This window comes from Talpa europaea (genome assembly GCF_964194135.1).
Source record: "Talpa europaea genome assembly, chromosome: 6".
Classification (NCBI taxonomy): domain Eukaryota; kingdom Metazoa; phylum Chordata; class Mammalia; order Eulipotyphla; family Talpidae; genus Talpa; species Talpa europaea.
Genome location: NC_140072.1, coordinates 81,730,444 through 81,753,925, shown reverse-complemented (window position 1 = coordinate 81,753,925; position 23,482 = coordinate 81,730,444). Strand labels below are relative to the sequence as shown.

At 36.7% G+C, this 23,482-nt stretch overlaps 1 protein-coding gene across 1 annotated transcript in view; it reads right to left on the bottom strand.

Moving 5' to 3' along the window:
* The window catches only part of WDFY2 (WD repeat and FYVE domain containing 2), a 168,387-nt gene that overhangs the window by 41,742 nt on the left and 103,163 nt on the right, over positions 1–23,482 (bottom strand). The window contains exon 4 of the mRNA XM_084235688.1: positions 5,124–5,178. Within this exon, the coding sequence (XP_084091814.1) occupies positions 5,124–5,178 (55 nt within the window). The remainder of the gene's footprint in view (positions 1–5,123; positions 5,179–23,482) is intronic.

Genomic DNA, 23,482 nt, shown 5'->3' with positions numbered 1-23,482 from the left:
TTTATTTATTTATTTATTTATTTATTTATTTATTTATTTATTTATTTATTGAGGAAAAAAACCACTAGTGACATTTCTCTTTGGATTTTCTGGACTTCTGAAGTCTCTTTAGTTTAAGTTTCATTTGTTTCTTCTCTATCTGGTTTCTTCAGATAGAAGTTGAGGTCAATGGTTTAAGACCTCTCTTTTCTTCTAATATAGGTATTAGTACTATGAATTTCCCCTTAAGTACCTTTTTAAGCAGCATCCCTTAAATTATGATATATTGTTTTCATTTTCAGTTAAAAATGGTAATTTCTCTTTGACCCATGGATTATTTAAATGTGTACTATTTAGCTTCCAAATACTTTGGTATTTTCTAGAGTTCTTCATTATTGACTCCTATTTTGATTCCATCTTGATTAAAAAACATATATTGGTGACTTGAATCCTACCAAATTTTTACGGAAACTTGTCCTACTCTCACTGACCTTGATAAATCTTTTTTGTGCTTTTCAAAGGAGTATATACTATGGTTTATTTGAATGGAATGCCTTACAGATGTCAATTAGAGCAGCTGGCTGATTGTGTTGTTCATGACTATTATAAGTTACTGATTTTCTCCTACTTAGTCTATCAATTATTGATTTATTTAGTCAATAATTGAGACAGAAATATAAAATTTTTTAACTATAATTGTGGATCTGTCTATTTCTCTTTCTAAAGTTTCATCAGATTTTATGTCACGTATTTCACTGTTATGTTTATTAGATACATAAATATTTAGGATTGTTATACCTTCCTGATGAACTGGCTGACCCCTTTATCATGATAAAATGATCTTCATTGTACCTGGTAATACTTACTGATCTGAAGTTTTCCTTGACTAATAATAGCATAGCTCTTCTAGCTTTGTTTGGATTACTGTTAGCATGGTATATCTCCTTCCATTCTTTTACTTTTAACTTGTTTAAGGCTTTATAGTTAAAGTGTATTTATGCTGTGTATTTGGATATGCACTCAATCTGATGGTATTTAATTTTTATTTTGCTTTAGACTACAAACATGTAATGTGATTACTGATAACTGCGTCACTTTGCTATCTGTTTTCTATTTCTATTTTCCCATTGTTCTTTATCCCTTCCCTGCTTCCCCTTTGGGGGAGGGGAAGGGCAGTTAATTTATTTCATTTTATCTCCTTGGCTGATTTATTAATTATAATATTTTGATTTGTTATTTAATGGTTGCTTTAAGGCTAACATCTTTAACTTACCACAATCTTCCCTCAAATGATATTACATCAATAATTTACAGCATAAGAACCTCACAATAGTATATACTTTTATTTCTCCCCATCTTCTGCCCTTTGTTTTAGCATAGCAATATACTTTAATTTTACATATTATGAGCCTCATGCTACTTTGTCATTTTTTAATAGGACAAAAATCTTACGCAATAGTTATTATGCCTGAAACTTCTAATTCTTTTATATAGATCTGTATTTCTTTAGGCATGATTTTCTTCTTCCCAAAGGACTTCTTTTAACATTTTTTTTATTGCACATCTATGGTGATGAGTTCTTTAAAGTTCGGTATGTCCAAAAAAGTTGACTTTGCTTCCGTTTTTTGAAAGCTATCACTCTGTTGGCTGTTTTGTTCTCTTGGTACTTCAATGATGTTCCAGGAACATCAAATCCATCCACTATTTCCTGATTTACTTTCAATGCCCTTTTCATATCTAAAAGCTTCTGGTTTTTATACCTCCTTATATTTCTTTAGTCACTTAAAACATGTTATATTCTCTTTTCAGACTGTTGAGCATTATCTAAGAAATCCCTCCAGCAGTTTGTGATATCTGCTAATATTTACTCATGGTGTTTTAATTTGATTCTGTAGTTAAAAAAATTATTATGAATTCATCTTAAGCAGGGTTTGTGGTTGTTGTGGGATCATGATGTAATTTGTTGTGTTAAAGAGAGCTTTGGCAATTTTACTTATCCCTTAGCAGGGATAACAACACCAAGGAACAATTCCTATGTTAAATTTTGAACTTGGAGTTTCTAGCACTACATGATTAGTTTACATTTGTTGTACAATCCAAAAACTTTCCTTTCTTTGGATATATAACATTGTGTTAGTCTAAGGTATATAACACTATGATGTGACAAATGTATACGGTGTAAAATGAGAACCACAATAAGTTTAGTAAACACCCATTGCCTCCCATAATTATAATTTTTTTTTCTTTTGTAATGAGAACTTTTAAGATCAAAAGTTTTCTAGTGGGATTTTATCATAAGAGACTATTCCCTTCTATCTACATTTTGAGATCAGTAGTAAATTTCCCTGTAGTCTTCCATAATGAACTTCCCTGTAGTGAAGGACTGGAGATTTTTTTGTCCCCATGGGGTTGTGGATGTCAGCTTTATATAGAAATCTCAGTTGTTAGTTTCCATTCTCACTAATGTCCTAGGTTTCATCTCCAATCCCCAAGTGAATGTTCATATAAAAGCTTCTAGCTATTAGCAGTTCTTTTTATCTCCTCAGCATGGCTGCAATGTCAGGTCATATGTATATCATTCTGAGTTTCATTGCCATTCTGCTTCTAGCACATAGGAATCTTCCTCTTTTCTCATGAGTACTGCATTAGAAAGAGCAACAAAAACAGTAACCAAAAGGATCATTTGCCATTATCCCAATGTGTTTGTGATAAAAGGGTCTCTGCAGCAGTCTAGTTATTGATTTTTCATAATTCCCTTGTAGAAAAAATGAAAATATAGAAACTATATTCTGACACAGTTAGAAGTATATAAATCTGGATTAATATAAGAGATCCCAAGAATAGTGGCATACGAAAAGTGGGTTGTAGTGGTGCGTTCATCATTCGGGAATTTTTGAGATCCATTATTTTTTAGCAAAGATGTAGAGATGATAAATTTAATGATTATATATTTAAAGAAAATACAAAACTAAGTGAGAGTTATTATATAATGACAATTAAGATTTCAAAATATCTTGCTGACATGATGGACTAAATAAAATGAGATCATGAATAACGGAATGTGAAGTCAAGCATTAAAGATAAAAACTAACAAAAACCCAAGAAACAGCTTTGAAAGTACAAGAGATACAGCTGAATAACAATTCAGGTGAGAACAGTTGAGGGATCTGAGTTGACGATTCCCCATGAACCCACAGTGTAAAGTGGCTGCCAGAAAGTTTATCCTTTTGAAGAACAGTGTCCAAGAGAAGTAGGAAATATGATTTTGTACATATCACAATATATGTAATATATTACTTATCTATTGTTATATAACAATTATCCCAAAACCTCGTGGCCCAAAACAATAAACATTTTCTCAGTTTCTGTGGGTCAGAAATCTCTGTGCAGCTGAGCTTGGTGCTTCTGCTGAAAGGTCACACAGAAGAGAATCAAAGTATGACATGGGGCAGCGGTTTCACCTGAGAGCTTGATGGCTCTCTCACATAGTTATTGACTAGATTTAGTTTTTATATGCTGTTGAACAAAGGGTTTCAGTTCCTTATTGGCTGCTTGTATGGCCTTCCTCTCATACCACATGGGTTTCCTTACAAAGGAAACATGAGTTTCCTCACAACAAGACAGCTTCTATCAGAACAGGTAGGAAAGAGAGCAAAAGAGGGTGCGTGGGATGGAGGACCTGCTCTCGTAATCCAGTCTTGGAAGTGATATTCATCACTTGCCATATTTTAAGTCCAGCCTATATTCAAGGGGAGGGGTGTGACTACTAGAAGGTGAGGAGTGGTGAGAGCCATTTCAGAGGCTACCTACCACAATGTGTCACACTTTTAAATAGCCCAACATGATCAAGATTTGTGACCAGGACAAAGCATTTCTTTTTTTTTTTTAAGAACAAAACTCAGATTAGGGCCTCCCCAGTGGCACAGCGGGTTGAGCACAGTGCTGTGAAGCTGTCCGCAGCCTCTGCAGCACGGGTTTGATTCCCGGATGGCCAGGGAGATTCCCACATGGCGTGGCAGACCTCTCCTGTTGTGCCCGCTGCTCCCCTCAGCAGTGCTTTTGGTCCGTCTACGTGTTCTGCTCCCTTCTCTGTCTCTGGTGAATTCTCTCACCCTCCCACACCTCTGACCTGTATCCCAGCTATTATATATATAAAAAATGAGAAAATGAAAAAAAAAATCTTTTTTTTAAAAAAAGACAATCTTTAGGTTATGTAAAGGAGGATATAAACTTTTTAGGCTAGAAAGAAAAGGCAGAATAAGGGAACAGGAAAGGACAGAAGTGGGAGCTTTCAAGGTTATTTAAAAATCATTGAAAGGGTGCCATGTGTAAGAAAGACTGTACTTAATTTTTGTAGCACCAAAAGGCTGAGTGAATACCATTAGTTGTGATGTTACCACACAACATTTTAATGGTCTATTTACCCATCTGTATCCTCCACATGATTATAAACTACTTAGATGCAGATATGCTACACTGTCTTATTCACTATTCCAATCCTCAGTAATCACAGGATAGCAGGTAGTCACTACTTGATAAGTGGTTTGTGAAAAAAATTAAAGAACAAATCTATAGGAAAATGAAATTAGGTTCAAAATCTAGAAATAACTTAATATTACAATGTTTCCAAATCCAGATGGGTCACTATGTCTTTGCAGATACAGAGGTGTGACTGGATGATTATCTAAGATGAATGGAGTCAAGCAATTGGGATTCAATCACCATGTGTATGTTAAGAGGTTCTCCTATAATGTTCTGACCCATGACATCATTGGTCCAGGTCAAGAAACCCTTTCCAAAAGTGTTGCTGCTCTATACTCTGGAAATAGCCTAAGTTTCACTGCTGTTGTTGAAGACCCAATGAAACTATAATTCCTTCTCTTAGATAAATGAAAAGATAGACAAGGGCTGTGGTTTTGAGAGTCATGTGCCCTGGTCTGGCTCTGTACTTTACCAGGACAACAAGCAAGTTACCAGTTTCTTTCAGCCTTAGCTTATAACTTCAAAAACAGATAATATTTACCTCAAGGCATTATATTTCGTCCTTCCGGCTATTGTAAAGTTAAGACCTATGTGGTGCCAGTGGAAGCCATCAAGAAACATTTCAAAGTCCAGATAAATGAAAATACTAATGTCATCCTTACCTTGATAGTTTTTCACAGGAGTCATCTTGTTATAATCTTCTGATAGGATAAACTCCTGGAAAAGAGAAGGAAAATATTAAGCAAAAAAACTCTAAGCTAATAATTGTTTCAATAAATCCCAACTATATCAAGCAAATATCACAGAATTATATCTAACATTAGTATTTTTACTAAAGAACTCTTCATTTTGTACCTTTTAAAAATAACAACGCAGTCATTTTAACTTTTACCTTATAACTAAAATTGTTTTTTTCCTTTTCAATATGAATGAAAAAGAAACTGGATTAAGCTCAGACTTGATACTGGTAAATTTGGAGAATAAGCTCAATTCAATTTTTTTTTTCCTTCAAAAGTGGCACAAAGTGAAAATTTCTAAAACTCTGGCCAGTGAGTAAATGGATGGCAATTGTCTACTAGAGAAATAAGGTAGATATTTTAATGATTTTGTTTCTAACATCAGTAATTTATTTCCTCTTATTATAAGTTTCTCGAGGCTATAGCTTACTCATGTCTGTATTCCTAGGTAACCCAGCACAGTATTTGGCATAATAGTTAAGCAACAAATATTGATCAAATGGATATGTGAATATAGCATGTCTTAATCTGATGAAATTAGTTTATGTCAAATTTACTTAAAAAATTAGCTGCTATATAACACATTATATAATCTCTTTGTGAGGACACACAAAAGGGGTATGTGTGTGTGTGTGTGGATGCTTTATCTAAAAATACATGTCCCATATGCAGATGCCAACCAATTGTTTATAGGTGCTAGCCAGGTTTTGAATTCTTTAGAATCTTTCAAATGCCAACTATCCATATATACTTAAAGAGTGAATTGTCAAACATAAGGAAAGCTGCAAAATATAATAAATTGATGCCTTTATTTGAGCTTAGAAACAGAACAAAAAAGAAAAATTTTTTTTTAAACATTTTTTTTTTTAATAAATTCTTTTTTTTAAGATTTATTTATTTATTTATACAAGCACTGGGTACAGTCAGAAGCGCGGGAGGGTGAGAGAATTCACCAGGGCCAGAGCAGGGAGCAGAGCAGGCTGAAGGACCAAAGTACACTGCTGAGGGGAGCAGCGGGCGGCAGGAGAGGTCTGCGCGCCATGTGGGACCCTCCTCCGGTGGCCGGGGAGCAGCCGGGGAGCAGCCGGGGAGCAGCCGGGGATCGAACCGGCGCTGCAGAGGCAGCGGGCAGCTTCGCAACCCAGCGTTCAACCGCTGCGCCACCGAGGAGGCCCCAAAAAAGAAAATTAAATGAATCTTTTCAAAACACTGGAGGCTTCGAGAATTTTTCTTTGATGGCTTCAAGGGTAGGTGGGATGACACACATGTAAACATCTTACTTGCTATTTATTTACTGAGTTCATATAGTTTATGTAATTTTTTAGAAGTATTTTATTGTTTTAGTGATAAATGCCACAAAGGTAAATTATGAGGTTATGTGAAGGGAAGTACAAGGTAGCAAAGGGTAGTCACTATTCTATCCAATCCTCCCCTTGACGCTTATCTGCAAAATGTATTTTCTTCACCATGATTTTTGCAGTAATAACCTATTCAACTTGTTACTCCTGAAATTCGTATCATTATTCCTTCAATGAGTGGCACTATAACCGTTTCTCATTTCTGAAGAGTTAGAGTCACAAATGAAGAGAGCAGACTAATTTTTAAGAAGTATTTTTCCATGTGTAGCTTATGAAATAAGGAAGCCACACACACGTCTAAGCAACAATTCAATTCCATCTTCCCTCCCAGCAGACAATAGCCTACTCTGAGCTCCTCTCTTCTGAGGACAACACATACCCTAATAAACACAAACAAAGTGAATTTATTAAAGACAACTATTATTGGGCCTCCCTGGTAGCACGAGCAGTTGAGCACAGTGCTGTGAGGCTGTCTGTATCCTCTGCAGTGCGGGTTCAATCCTGGCCGGCCAGGGAGATACCCACATGTCATGGTAGACCTCTCCTGTCTCGCCTGCTGTTACCCTCAGCAGTGCATTTTGGTCCGTCTGCCTGTTCTCTTCCCCACTGTGTCTCTGGTGAATCCTCTCACCCTCCTGCACTTCTGGCCTATATCCTGGTTTTTGTATAAATAAAATAAAATCTTAAAAAAAAAAAAAGACAATTATAATTTGGGTATTTACTGAATTCATGTTATTTTGAATATACTGAAATGAGTGTCTAGCTTGGGCAAAAAGTACCTCAGCTTTTGGAACAAGGCAGGTATAAATGAATACAGAGACAGTACAATCACCAGTTAGCCGAATTACTAAACTTTTTTTTTTTGTTCACTTGGAGATTTTGTCAGCATTTTATTCATTCTTATGTTTCTGATCAAACGTACATTCTAAGAAATGTGAGGCAGATAAACATTAAAAGGTCTTATGACATTTCTCAGATGTTAACGATTATGGAAAGTATGATTAGAATAATACATACAATGAAAAATATCATCTAACAATGTTTTCTTTCCCTATAATAAACCATGTATATCATTCCATGTGACTACATACTTATCAAGCTCATTCTAGTCAACATATATACTCTAAAATCAATATTAATTTAGGCAAAGTAGAACTTAAAAATTTTGAAACACTTTGAAATGTTTGTTAGCCTTTAGAATTCATCTTCTGTGATTTTTCTGCTTCACAGAGGGTTGTAGTATCTTTCTTATCTATTTGTATAGCTTTCATAGATTATTCTTTCTCTGTCATATTTTAAGCAACTGTTATTTTCATTTAAATAATATTTTAAATAGCTTTCTTATGTGGGGAAGTTTCAGATTTATGTACTTCAATGTTATTTTTCTTTGTGATTTCCATTGTCTTAAAATGTCCATTCTACTTGTATTATTTGTTTTTCTTTTTTAAGGCATTACTTCTAATATTTAAATATGCTTATGGGCCTCCCTGGTGGTGCAGCAGTTGAGCGCTGGGCTGCCTGCAGCCTCTGCAGCGCTGGTTCCATCCCTGGCTGCCAGGTGAGGGTCCCACATGGCGCGCAGACCTCTCCTGCCGCCTGCTGCTCCCCTCAGCAGTGTACTTTGTCGATCTGCCTGTTCTACTCTCCGCTCTGACTCTGGTGAATTCTCTCACCCTCCTGCGCTTCTGACTGTACCCAGTGCTTGTATAAATAAATAAACAAACAAACAAACAAACAAATAAGTAAGCTTAAAGCTCCTGGTGTTTATTTTGGAGACATGAATTGAGGATTAAAATCAATCTTTTTCCGAAAAGCAAACTAGTTGCTTCAGCACCATTTATTTAATAACTTTTCCTTCCACAGTTGGCTTGTGATATCTTCTTTACTGTATTTTATGTTCTTACATATAATTGGGTCTGTTTGGGGTTATCTAACTCTGCTCTATTGATCTGCTATTCTGCTGTCAAGACTAAAATGATTTAATTACTGCAGATATAAAATATGTTAACAGAGGTCGCATGTGTCCTAATTTCTTTACTTAAAAAAACTGTATGTAGATCAGTATAATAACCTTTTGTATAACAATAAAGAGTCCCATTAAGAATTTTGATTAGAATTGTACTAAACCTCTAAATTCAGAGAGTAAGGTGTTATTAGTAAATTTAATAATTTTCTTCAAGTAATTTTCATATTTCTTTATGGGACCATTTTGGGCTTAAGTGTCAGCACTATGAAGCAATTGGCAGCTACTGCAGCACGAGTTCAATCCCCGGCCAGGGAGGTGACCCACATGGCGTAGCAGACCTCTCTTGTCTTCCTGCTGCTCCCCTCAGCAGTGTACTTCAGTCAATCTGCCTGTTCTGCTCCCCACTCTGTCTCTGGTGAATCCTTTCACTCCCCTGCACCTCTGGCCTGCATCCCAGCTCTTATATGCATAAATAAATCTTTAAAAAAAATTGGGGGATGGGATCATTTTTCTATTTCTTGGTAAATTCTGATTAAAAAAAAAAGATTTACAGGTGTTACTTTGGACTAAACCTGAAAAAAGTGATGTCACAGTTCCTGGGAGACACATGATGGACCCACTAAAAACCCTGATTTATTATAGCTATACTGGGGTGATCGATACTGTATGTGTACCTGGTTGCAGGGGACATTTAACACACTCTTAATTCCAAAGGCAATGAAGCACTGATCTGTTCCTAAGATTTAGAAAAAAGGAAGAAGGCATGCTTCAAATCAAATTAAGGGAAGGTAAGAAAAGGGGGAATGGGAAATGCAAGGCTGGTTAGGCTCCAGTTTATGGTTGCTGTTATCAATCATAAGTGATTTGGGCTGGAGATGCAGTGAAGAATAAAACCATAGCAATACTTATTCATACATTTATCAATGCTTTCTCGATTGAATTCCTATGAAAATCAGGTCCTACAGAATGAGTCAATCAGATAGTAATATACTTTGGGCAACATCATACTTAAGTTGTTCACATGCCCTGTCATCAAAGAATGAATGTACAAGGCTTAAGCTTGTAAAATGCCATCCTCAGCCCTCTCTGTGGCATGTTTCACAGTAACAATAATTATTTCCTACTCGTTTATAAAAGTACATTTATCAAGTAGATACTTCGGCTCCTGTTTGGTAACAGAGGCCACTTTATCTCAGTTAATTTATTACATAGCTTCTTGTCTGTCTAAGTAAGAGGTCAACTGGCAGTGCTCTGTGATTTCATGCAAACGAGAAGTATAGCTTTGTTCTTAGATTTCTACATATCACAATCTTCCTGGGTGTCCTGGATTCTTCTGTGCAATGTACAAAGCAATGGGACAGAAGAAAGACTAGGATCCACAGTGCTCTGCTGTAGCTTCTGGCTTCATCCAGGGGATTAGGCACAATAGGGGCACAGTAAGAACCACGTGCTGAAGATGTTCAAGTATCTCCAATGCCACAAAGATGCCCAACCTGCACATACATGGGGACGGCAATCCCCTCCCTGGGCCAAGTACATTTCTTGACCATGTTCTTTTCTCTCCTCTGCTCTCCCCTATTCCCTCATCTGTCCCTCTCTCCCTCTCAAGTTATGTTCAATCACTACAAAAGATAGGAACTTTTAGTAGTAATAATTTAACTAGAAAGTGATGAGCTTGACAACTTCAGTCACCATTAACTCTCTGACTCTGCAGTAAACAATGCTATAGAGTTTTAAGCATGGCCCACCTATTAAAGTTCAATGATATAGATATTGAAGAATTCAAATAATCAAATTATGGTAACCCCCCACACAGTTTCATGTTTTTATTTGAAAGTTTGCCAATGATCTCATTTCTTAAGATATAGCTCTACTTTAGGGAATAGAAATATAACTTAAAATTGGCATTAGCTACTGATTCTATCATGCTTTCGTATTATCAGGGGATATAAAGTGACTTATACTTGATGAATTAGTTTTTATGAAAACAGAATTATAGTCACATTCTCCATATAGGTTTTCCTCTCTCCCCAGAAAAGATAAATCTCAAAGCAATCAGCAAGGTCATACAAAAAATAAACAGGAACTCTTGTGATAAAGAATAAAGGAAGGCAAGTCCGCTGCTTAACTGCCCTGCAAAGGTGTTAAAGTACGCAGCTTTGAGGTTCTCTTACTCGTGTGCCTATGCAAAGCCACATAAATACCTGCAAGACAAACATAGTTTCCTGAACACAAATGTACTGCATTTCTAGTTGGGAACAAAGTGTCTTCTCTCTGCATCTGCCTTCATAAAAGAGAAACTGATCTAACACCAAAATCCTGTGATATTGGGAAATTTATTTCATGTTTCCACATAAAACCCACTTCTGCCTCTGCTTTAGAAAATGTTCAGAATGTTGTCAGATACACTACTTAATGTTTCAAAACTGTTAACTTACACAAGGATGAGTTTTTTATTGTTGCAAAAAAATAACATTAAATTTACCACCTTAATCATTTCTAAGTGTACAGTTTAGTAGTGTTAAGCGTATCTGCATCATTGTGCAACATATCTCTATAAACTTTTTCTTCTGAAAAACTGAAGCTCTATGTCCATAAACACTAATTCCTTCCCACCTTTTAAGACTTGGTAACTATCTTTCACTTTTTGCTTTTATGTCCTTAACAACTGTAGATACAAATCATATAGTATTTGTTTATTTCATTTAGCACAATGTCTTCAATATTCATTGATGTTGCAGTATGTAGCAGGATCTCCTTTTTAAGGCTTCATAATATTCCACTTTGGGTATATATATATATATATATATATATATATATATATATATATATACCACATTTTCTTTAACCATTCATCTGTCAGTAGACATTTGGTTGCAATCACTTCTTGACTATTGTGAATAGTGCTTCAATGAACATGGGTATCAAATGTTTCTTTCAGATCCAGTTTTAAATTCTGCTCATTGTTGGATTATATGGTAATACTATTTTTAATTTGTTAAGGAACCTCCATACAATAAAGATGGCTGATGTTAAATTCAGTGATAGACAATTATTACTACCTTTAAAATTGCCTTCTATTTTTCTCATTCAATTTCAATATTAATAGTATCTCCTTTTTGCCTTAGCTACAAGAAAGTTCTGAACCAAATTCAAGTCTTGATCATACAAACTATGCTAATCCTCATAATCTACATACATGTGTTATTCTAGGTTTTATTCAGGCTCTTGGTTACAAGAAACTCAAGCCACTAAGAAGAGAGAGTTTACTGTAAAGAGGCAGAGGCCCTAATAAGAAAGCAACTGGCTAATGAAGCTGTACTTGACTCCTCTCTCTTGTGGGCTCAGGGCTCTTTCCCGGTATCTCTGTTTTTTCTCTAAGTGAAATCTGTTGTCTGTTCTTAACTAGTTCTTTTCTTACAACTCAGCTTCTATTCTCTAGTAAATTGGTCTTGCATGTGACCAACGCAGTCCCTCCAGCCTTTCTCTATAATGTGACTTTTAAGTTTCACCTGGCTGTGTTCTTTCTCTCCTCCCAGTTTAAATTCAAGGTAGGGATCTGACCATTTTTTCTCACTAAGATCCTAGCCAGTGCACACAAGACCCTTAGCCAGTCTTTATGCCAAGAGCACACTTCCAGTTTAACCAATTAATACTAAAAGAAAATAGTCATAAAAATGAATTACAACCACCTCCATCTTTCCATCAAGCGTAGTTCTTTCACCACAGAGCGAGCTAAGTATAGAAAGACATCTGTATAACATATCTGGTTCATCAGTAAGATCGGAACAGTAAAACACACACATTAATATTCCTAATCCCCCCGACTTAGAGCTTAACTTCACATTTTAGTGAACACACAAAAATATTATTTCTGGTCTTGACTCCAATTTTTATTCTCACCTTTATTTTATTATGTATATTCTTGCAAGAAGCTACCATGAAAACTTTTTTGAAATCAGATGGAACATAATAAACAGAAAACCCACAATGACAAAATAAACTTAACCTTACATTTTGCAGATGGTGAAATTATTTTGAAGGCCATTTTTATACTGAAGTGTATGGTTTTTTAAATTACTGGGAAATTTAGAATTTAAAAAGAAATTCCAAGAAAGTAATGGCTAAATATTTACTGCCTAAACATTTACTTGGGAGAAAAATCTTCATTTCCTAACCCTTTTCTACATGTGAGAAGACGAAGGCCTTTTCTTCCCATGGTCTCTAGCTGTTCTTTCATATCTATGAAAAGGGGAGGTCAGCAGTCCATGGGGTAAGGAATGAGGGAGTTTCTGTCTTACACAGGGTTGTTATTTTGTCTTTTTCTACCAGTATGTTTTGAGCTTCCTTTCAATATGTGTTAATTTTCCTTTCTACACAAGTTCAAAAACAATTCCAATCCTATGAAGACCTTCCAAAGATGCTCATGTTCTTACTGGTGGCCGTCTCCACACTTCCACATTGACCTGGAATTTGTACCTCTTGGTCATTTTGTTTAATTCAGCCATTCTCAATCTTTCTGCTCTCTGGATTCCTTTACTCTTAAAAAGTACTGAGGCACCTAAAGAGTTTTTATTTATATGAGTAACATCTATGCATATTTGTCATAATAGAAATCAAAACTGAAACACTATTAAAGTATTAATTCATTGAAATAACAATGAATGTATTATGCTAATGCAAACAGCATTCTTTATTTTATAAATACAGAGAGGCATTATTTTTCAATTTTGCAAAATCTTATCAATGTCTAGATCAGTATAAAACAACTGAATCTTCACATCAATTTCTACATTCAATCTTTGTTAGAAAAGGAGAGTAAAAAATTGCAAATAATATTTTAGTATTATTGTACTAAAGTATTATTATACTAAAATAGTTCTCCATGGCTTGAGAATAGGGGTTCAGGGATTGACCGGACTTTTGGCTTCGATTAATCATCATTTCAGATTCTGCCAATTTGCCTGTAGTGCACAAAAAAATTCTTGTTTATTTTATAAATCATGAAAAAAGGCTTTGCTGGCTACCAAACAATAGAATATTCTCTCCACCCAGGAACTGGGAGGGTCAATGTATTTTCCCTTCTCTCAAATGCCCTATGACCCTAATTTTTTCTGACCACATGGACTTTAAGAATACAAACCCCCATTTTCAGCTGTAAACTTGGTAAGAAACCCCTAGTTATGTATCTAAGAGAACAGACCTGTGTCACAATACAAGGAACATCTGAAATGAGAAATGATAACTGTGTTTGTGTAACAACTGCAGTGGTTTCACCTCTCCGGATTCAAATTATCATGAACAAAGAAACAAATTGAGTTTTACAAATTCTTTCTATAAACCCTTGTTCAGATTTAAGTTTACACATAGAACACATAAAGGGAAATTCTGGGTCTTTCCACACATAAGCCACAGGTTTGGCTGCACCCCCTCTCTAGATTTACTTGTTGTGATCTTTCTTCACATCAATGGTCACGTTTTACTGAACACAAGTAACCAGAAGCAGTTGGTTTTTCAATAATAGTTTTCCCAGGAGGACAGAAAGGATAGAGTAAAAGAAAAGAGATGCACATGTTTGTAAACCACAACTTCCAAGACTACCTCTGGCAAATTTCAGAATCTTAGGGACAAACTGGAAGTTATTCAATGAATGGGGAATGTCCTGTTCAAGGCTATTTTGAAGCCAGTACATTAACGTATTATACAAAGTCACTAAAGTATTCTGAGCCTCTACTACCCTTCAAGGATGGTGAAAAAGACCATGTATTTTACAAAACATCTATAACACAAGAAAAATTCTGCTGTAACAGTAAACAACAAATTAGACAAAATATCAGTTTACATACAGTCTAGTTGCGAATAATACGTAATCTTTAAACAATAACAACAAAAAAGAGTTCCAAACTTTTGACAAAATATCCTAAATATCAAAGCTGCCTGCTGAAATTGAAAATTACTTATAGTGTGATGTCATGAAATTTAGTCTGACAGCCAAGGGTGGTGACTGTTGTTCTTATTTATGAAAACAGCTGGTGAAATAAGTTTGGAACTTTGGTTTGGTTTTGGATTTCCTGAAACTTTAGATTTTGTAAGGGGTGTCAGAGAATGCCTACCACAATGGCTCATTCTTTAGAGAATCTTAAGTTAAGAGACACTAAAGTCTAGTCCAAGGTCACTGTCTTGTTTGGTTGCACAGTCTAGGCTTAAACCGTGGGTATCTCTTTTTTATCTACTAATGGTTTGAGACATAAAAACTTCAGAGTCTCTTCAAAAGGCTAGTGAAACTCTAGCAAATGTCTCCTTAAATTTCTATGACTAAAGAAAAATATTAGAATGCCAATTCTGAAATCACTTGCTCTTTAGAAAACCTAGATGACAGTCCATTGCAATAAATACATAAGAAAGATAAACACAAGTATCACTAATGGTTCTGCCATTACCCCTTGAAGGATAGGGCCTCCAAGATGTTCAAACAACCTTCTTAATCATGCCACTTTGGCATGTGGATTATTTTGAGCTAAGGTCTATCAAGACCCTGTAATCTCAAGAGAAACTTTTACCAATCCCTTAACTAACTAAAAGAACGAAAACTGGGGACAGTACCCAGAAATCGCCTTTCTATCAGGAAAATCTGTCTGTATGGCAGAGCAAACATGGAATTACAGAAAATGTGGTCTTCCATTTCTCCAAAGAGGAAATGCAAATGGCCAACAGGCGTATGAAAAAATGTTCAACATCCTTTATCATCAGGGAAATGCAAATCAAAACCACATTGAGATACCACTTTTCACCAGTAAGAATGGCACATATCAAAAAAAAACAAGCAACAACAAATGTTGGCGAGGATGTGGTGAAAAAGGAACTCTCCTACATTGCTGGTGGGAGTGCAAACTGGTTCAACCACTATGGAAAGCTGTCTGGAGGTTCCTCAGTCTACTGAAAATGGAGCTACCATACGACCCAGCAATTCCACTGCTAGGGATCTATCCAAATGACAAAAAAAAAAAAAATTGATTCAAAAGAACACCTGTACACCTATGTTTATTGCAGCACCATTTACAATAGGTAAAACCTGGAAACAACCCAAATGCCCAAAAATAGATGACTGGATCAAGAAGATGTGGCACAATAAAGAAGAAGATATATACACAATGGAATATTATTCAGCAATCAAAAAAATAAACTCATGCCATTTGCAGCAACGTGGATGGAACTAGAAGGACTTATGCTCAGTGAAATAAGCCAGAAGGAAAAAGAAAAGTATTGGATGGTTTCACTTACAGTAGGAATATAGGGGAACCAAATAAGACATCAGTGTAAAAAAAATAATATTACAAAACATAATAAAGCAAAAAAGGACAATTATAAATCAGAGACATACTACAGGGGAGGAGGAGGGAGAGGGATCAGAGGGAAGGAGGGAGGAGCACAGGGGACTGAGGTGATGGTGCACAGGTGCGTTGGAGAAGGAAACTATGGGGACTATACCTGAGGGGGTGGGGGGAAGCAAATATTGTTTAAAAATGAACAATGAGGTTAAAAAATTAATTTATAAAAAAGAAAAGGTGGTCTTCATCCTGAGTCATCATCTTCATGTCAGCTCCCCCCTTCTCTTTGTGAAGCTTGAGGCCCCTATCCCATTCCTTAGCTGATGAGAAATAACCTTATTTTGCCCAATTAACTTCAGAATGTGCATCCATGTTGATTCCCCTATATGGATGTTAATTAAATTTTTGAAAGCTTTACCAACCTGAGAAAAACCCAGTGGGGTAGGGGAACATTTCCTTTCTACCCCTACATCCAGTTACCCAAGTCTAACACCAGAAAGCAGGAACAACTGATAAACCAGGAACACTGGCTAGTCAGGACAGATGCTACCTGACCAATCAGGAGAGCAGCAGATGATATATACTAGATGAATGAGCTCAGCCCGCCACTGGCCCTTTTGCTCCACTCAATTTCTCCTACACAATTAGTCATTAAGTCCTAACCATCCTTCTTGAGGCCATGTCCCCTCTGGTTGCATTTCCAACCAAACCACGTTTGTCCTTACAGTCACCTGCCCGTTCCCACTACTGGGCCTTTGCATTAGGTCCTCCGTTCTCAGGAAACTGTTCCCTTTCCCCAATCCCCACAATTTTTCAAACTTATCCTTCAAGGCAAGGCTGAAATGTTCTGTCATTCATATGATCACTTTGGGCAGAATGGATCTTTCCTTTGTTGAAATTCAAGAGACTCATAAATTTTTATGCTATGCATTTTATGAATTAGACTAGAACTATTTATGATCAGATGTTTTTCCTTGTAGATTTAAGTTGAAAGAAATGGAGTTTCTGTTAACACTCATTTCCCAGATATCAGGGTGGCTCACTACCCAAAACTTCAACTCATCAGCTCAGATAACACCTACTCTATTACTCAATGAGGCCTAACATATGGAATCTTCTAAAAATTGCAATCTGTCCACTTATCCCATCTTCAAATTAGAATCCTCATTATTCCGCTCTATTTCCCCCCACAGCACCTATTATCTTCTAACATGTATAAATTATTATATTTCTCATTTACTAAATAAAACATAGACATGAAGAATGGCTGGGGCGGGGGGGAAGGCTGGATGGGCAAAGAATATATTCTGTGCAGAGTCCAGAGGGACCGATGTGGCATTTCTATGTCAATCACCTTTGAAAACCACCCTCCCAGAGTATCTTGACAACAGTCATGAAACATAACCCCCAAAGAGCCATCTGGTATTTATTCTTGTGCTATAAAGTTTAAGAACTCACTAGAGGCAGAATGTGAAGGAAACAGTTATTCTTTATTACCCCTATAGCTGGATTGCTGTCACCTGGTATTATAAAAGCTACTCTTTGATCTGAGACATTCTTGCAAACAGACTCCAAGATTACGTTAATAGAGAGAGGAAAGTCATTAGGTACCCCGCACCTCCCTGGTCCGGACCTGGGGGTTCATTGCTGGGCTTCAATACCAGGCCTGTGTTTCTTTGTTTTTCTATAATTGGGCGCTACAGTGACTCAGGGTGGTGGTGACCCAGAGATGTTTATGTTGGCAAAGCAGGTGCTCCTCCCTGTCTATGTACTGCTCTTCCTGCACTACACCTTGTATGTGGGCTCCACAATCCACTGTTTTGCCTCATTACACATAGGGGGAAACTTTTCTCTCAGTTACTAGCAAATGTTACATTTTTATAAATACATTCTCAGTATAGGAAGAAAACTATCAGTATTAGGTCCTTAGGCTCACTGAAGCAAAACAGGATTGCAAAAAGACTACTACCCATTCTGGCAAAAAGAACTGCACAAAATCATCTCCGACCAAAGAATGTTCTTGGCACTTGCATTCACTACTGATTTGCCAACTTTTTAGATGCAGATACTGAAAAAATTGACAGTTATATGCAGTTACATGAAGCAACATCAAGCCCTCTCGAAGTACAAAGCTTAGAATGCACCATGATGTCTGACAAGTGGGAGTTTGCTGAAGCACTGTTATCTCTGAGCTGACCAAGAGGAAGCTTTTCAAAAGCCTTTCTTTCTAGCAGTAGTAGCCTGGCTATATACTTACCTTGGGTATTATTGAAGTGCTTTATTCACAGGTAGCTTGTCTGTCCTATAGAATGTGACCTGACCACTAGGTTCAGTCTCTTAAAGGCTCATCATAACCCACAGCAATACACAACTCATCTATTAATAAAAATACCTGCTTACATCAAAATCCTTTTAGCAATGGCCAGATGTGTGGAATAACACAAACTTCCAATTTATTAGTGACTATCCTAGGGCAATTCTTTGCAATTGTCCAGAGAACTTTTAGGTACTACTATTGACATATGACCTAACTAATATTTAACTTAATCTAGGCTAAGACAGCATCAGATGTAGAAAAATAAGTCTACGATCTTATCTCCTTAAGGGGAATCTTGAATCATCCTCAAAGTTTAATATTGAAGTCACTGTATTGCACATTTACAAAATTGTTTCCTAATCAACTGTCAGAAAAATGTTAGGAAAATTACTGCAGCTTTGTCATCAGCAGTTCTACTGATTTGAATAGTATACTCCCAAATTCACGTTACTTCGAATTTTTATTTTATTTTGGGGTCTTGTTTAAAAAAAAACTTCAATGATGATACACTTATCTTGGCAAGATCTTAATAAAAACTTTAATGCCCTAGCAATTTTATGAAGGAAATATTATTTATTTATAAAGATGACTATATATGCATCTCTATACTTATCCTCCAGCCATTATTCTGTAGGGTTGGTAAAAATTAGTTTAATGGAAATTCTTTAATTTCTGTGTTGACATTTCTTTCCCCATTATGCCCTTTGAAAGTCTACCTGTGGAGGTGGTGATGTAGGGGTTGGGGGTGCGGAGGAGTCTTCCCTGTTGCTTACACAATGGGAACTAATTATCCTGAGTCAGGTCTTTCACAATTTACTCCCAACAACTCTCTATACTTTATACCCTATTAATCCACTTCTCAAACTGGTTCATTTCCTGCCAAACGTTTCTTGCTCTTTTCTTACCTCCATTGGTTTTCTATTATTTACCACTTATTTTGACTGAAATACCCTATCTTTCTATCTTTAACTAATCAGGTTCTAGCACTTTTTCTAACTCCAGCTCACAGCCAGACTCCATGCAGCTGTCGGAAACCATTCTCTCCTACTCTCTTCTCACCTGATTGCTTTGCCAACATCACAATGGTGTACTGCTACTTTTGCCCTTACTATTTTTTGTACTTTGAGTTACTTATTTTATAACCTGTCTTAATTTTTCTCCAAATGAATGAAAAATTATTTTTTTTATTTTAAAGATTTTATTTATTTATACAAGAACCGGGGTACAGGTGAGAGGTGCGGGAGGGTGAGAGGATTCACCAGAGACAGAGCGCGGAACAGAACAGGCAGACTGACCAAATACACTGCTGAGGGGAGCAGCGGGCAGACAGGGAGAGTTCTGCCACGCCATATGGGACCCTCGCAGGCCGGACGGGATCGAACCAGCGCTGCAGAGGCTGTGGACAGCTTCACAGCGCGATGCTCAACCGCCTGCACCACCAGGGCGGCCCTGAATGAAAAATTCTTTGAGAGCATGAGTCACATGTTAGAATTGAACATAATCTTTTGCACAGTTGATATGTAATATGTGTTGTTTGGCTACAATAGAACATTTTAAAGTCGTAATTCAATATAAACAGTTTGTACAACCTGACTTCTTTCAATATTAAAACAGAAGATATTTCTGAAAATTCAGAATGAATTAAATTATTGACAACTTTTCCTCTACAGAAGGTAACCCATTGCAAAAAATATTTGAATAGCAATAGAACTGACAAATATACTATCTTGGGATTTAAGCAGATATTTATTAAAACCAGTTGTATTAAATAATAATAGTGTTTTTACTTCAGTCAACTTATTTAACAAAATTTTCATTGAGCCCCTAATTTGTACAAGGGACCACACTAAGACCCCCTGGATGAGGAGATGAATAAAAGCCTGGCCAAGGCTTCAACACTCGACACTTTAATGGAGAAAATAGACTTTGAAACTTCTCATGAAAGTTAACTAAGAACACAATATAGCTAACCCACTAGGTATTGTGGCTGACTAATTTCAACTGGTAGAGCTTGGGAACTACCTGTGTCCACATCTCCTCCCTCCAAAAAGGGAGGAGATAACATTTTAAACAAGGCCTTGAGAGATAATTGGGACCCTGAAGACCAAGATGGCAAAGGGAATTCTGAATTTTAAGATCAGAAGTGACAGATAAGATATGAAAACATACTTTACCCCATGTTAGCTTCTCTCAGCAGGTGACCTAATTTGCTACTTTATGGGAAAAGTAAAAAAGCCAATCCTCTCCTACTTCTCAAAACTTGCCTGTCTTTCCCTCCTACCTCAAAAGTCCTCCATTCTTTCCCAAAGTTAAAGTCTCTAAACTGTTTCTGGACCCTCTCACTGGTCTAACATTGAACACCTGGTTTGTTCCAGCACTTACCCTCTCTCTCCTTTTTCTGTGGTCCAGTTTTTGAAAGAATGGTCTATCTACTGCATTTCTAATTTACTACTCAGTTATATAGGTGAATTGCCTCTTTCATTCTGTAAAATAAACTGAAACAAAGATTCACTTTTTGATTTTGTCCTTTCTTTACGTCAAAATAAATTAACCAATATGTGTTTTTAAATTTATTTGCTATATTCAGGGAAGAGAGAATATATAGACTCTGAACAGGATTTCTCATGTCCAGAATGTAAACTATTAAATAGTTGAGGCTGTATAAGTACATTCAATCAAGAGCTGTTATTGTAGCAATCGATGAGAATTCTGGACTTTAGACAAGCTGTTCTCTCAATGTAGCTTCCCCTAACTCAGAAATCTATGTAATTCTTCAGATGACAATAGGTAAGGTACACAATTCATTATCTTTTTTTTATAGATTTATTTATTTATACATACAAGAACCGGAGTACAGGCCAGAGCTGTGGGGGGGTGAGAAGATTCACCAGAGACAGAGCGGGGAACAGAACAGGCAGACTGAGTGAAATACACTGCTGAGGGGAGTAGCGGGTGAGTCAGGAGAGGTCTGCTGCGCCATGTGGGTAGCTCGCTGGCCGAGGATTGAACTCGTGTTGCAGCAGCCACGGACAGCTTCACAGACTGCGTGTCAACCCCTTGTGCCACCAGGGAGGTCCCCCCAATTCAATATATTAAGCCACATAAAAGAGGTACGTTTAAGGTAATTAAAAAAGTAGGTTCTTAATCTTTTTTAGAAGATCCTATGAAGGTAAGTTTTGCTAACTCAACTTTGTACAGACATGCCTAGAAGCATCTCAGTCCAGTTCCTGACTTATGCTCCAGCTCATTGACAGTTTCATTTACTAAGGAATAATTGCTAAGATGGTTTCGCCTCTTGTATACAATAAATAGCCAGAACTCTCCATAACTTACTTTGCTCACCTTTCCTGTTTTCAGACTCAAATTTATGAGCACCCATTAACCACCTTCACTAATTTCAAAAGTGTGGAGAATCATCCATTGATATACAAATAAGTCTTTTCCAGGAGAGTGTTATATCAATACATTCTGTTCTATGAATTCTTGGCTCCAGTCATCTTTTCAGATTTCCTTTGTAATGAATACTTCAGTTCAAACAAACCAATTTCTCCCTTTATCTTTTAAAATAAATTTATCTCCCCACACCCTTTTTAAAAATGGTTCTCTTTAAAGCAGCCAAAGATCTGTATCATGAACTTCTCTTGTCTTCCTAAGGAACAGCTTAGAGATCTACTATATGCAATGGAAACTACAAAAACTCCATAAATATTTTTGTCAATAGACTAGTTTGTATTTAACAATATTGTTAACATTTCCATAAAGATCATCAAACAAATGTTTTGACTAAAGAGCAAACGGAAAATTTCAGGCCTACTTCTTAACATTTTTAGAGGTTAACCAAATGCCCAAAAATAGATGACTGGATCAAGAAGATGTGGTATATATACACAATGGAATATTATTCAGCAATCACAAAAGATAAACTCATGCCATTCGCAGCAATGTGGATGGAGTTGGAAGGAATTATGCTTAGTGAAATAAGCCAGAAGGAAAAAGAAAAATATCGGATGGTTTCACTTATAACAGGAATATAGGGGAACAAAATAAGACATCAGTGTAAAAAAAATAGTAACAGTACAAAACACAACTAAGCAAAAACGGACAATGACAAATCAGAAACATACTGCAGGGGAGGAGGAGGGAGAGGGATCAGAGGGAGGGAGGGAGGAGCACAGGAGACTGGGTGCGTTGGTGAAGGAAATTCTATGGGGGCTACACCTGAGGAGGCGGGGGAAAGCAAATATTGTTTAAAAATGAACAATGATGTAAAAAAAAGAATAAAACAGGAAGAACTAAAAAGAATTGTAGGTATAAAGATTACAATTAGAGACACACATTCTATATGTCTAGATATTTTAAAGTTATACATACTGTTAAACATTAAATAAAATGTAGCCTTTTCCCCCAGTCTTACCAGATATACCTTCAACTATCTGGCAGTATCACTACAAATTTTCAATTTTAGTCTCCTTGACGTTCCATACCATAGTGTATTAGTGTAGGGGGGCCCAACTCACACCTTCCTCTTCCCATTTGCAAATCAACACCTTGAGAGGCTTTGTGCATATGGACAGACTTCCTACACACCTCAAACCACTGTCCCTTAGTTACCTTTCAGACCTAAAGGTACATTTACTGCTGGTTTTATCTCTTCATATCTCTTCAGAACAGATCCAGGGAAAAGGCTTATGCAGGCCCTGGAAGCAGGCTTTATGTTCTCTGGGGACAGGAAATAGGAGTCGGGTACCCAGAGCATGGGCTTAGGAGGAAATAAGGGATTACCCTGGGCACATCCTGGTTCCCCCCCACCACACACAGACACTAATCACCCTGTGAGGAGGGGTGGCCAGAGTAGCAACTCGCAGGTCTTAAAGCAGAATTAAAGGCAATAGCAAATAATTTACTGAAATGGAGAATTTACCAGATCATGTTACTAGTTAATTTACTAGTTGAAACTATAGCAAGTACGTAAAAAGGTAATTAAGTAGGTAGATAAAATCTGAAATTCCAATCTCTACTTCAGTTTCCTCAAGATCTATAATCCCAAGGTCTAGTATGTATCTGGATCTACCCTACAAACTAAATCTAGATTCTAAGCCTTCCTTATAAATTCACACAAATGTAGAGAATTCTATTCATGTGTCTGAATGAGTAGAAGAGACAACAAGGGAAAGAAAGTGGGGAAGTAGAACACCGAGTAACAAAGACAAGACCAGACATGCAGCTCTAAGACACTTCTTCCCTGCGTTCTGCCACATGTGTGGGGAAGCATATGACACCATGATTAACCATATGATCAAAATCACCAGTATGGC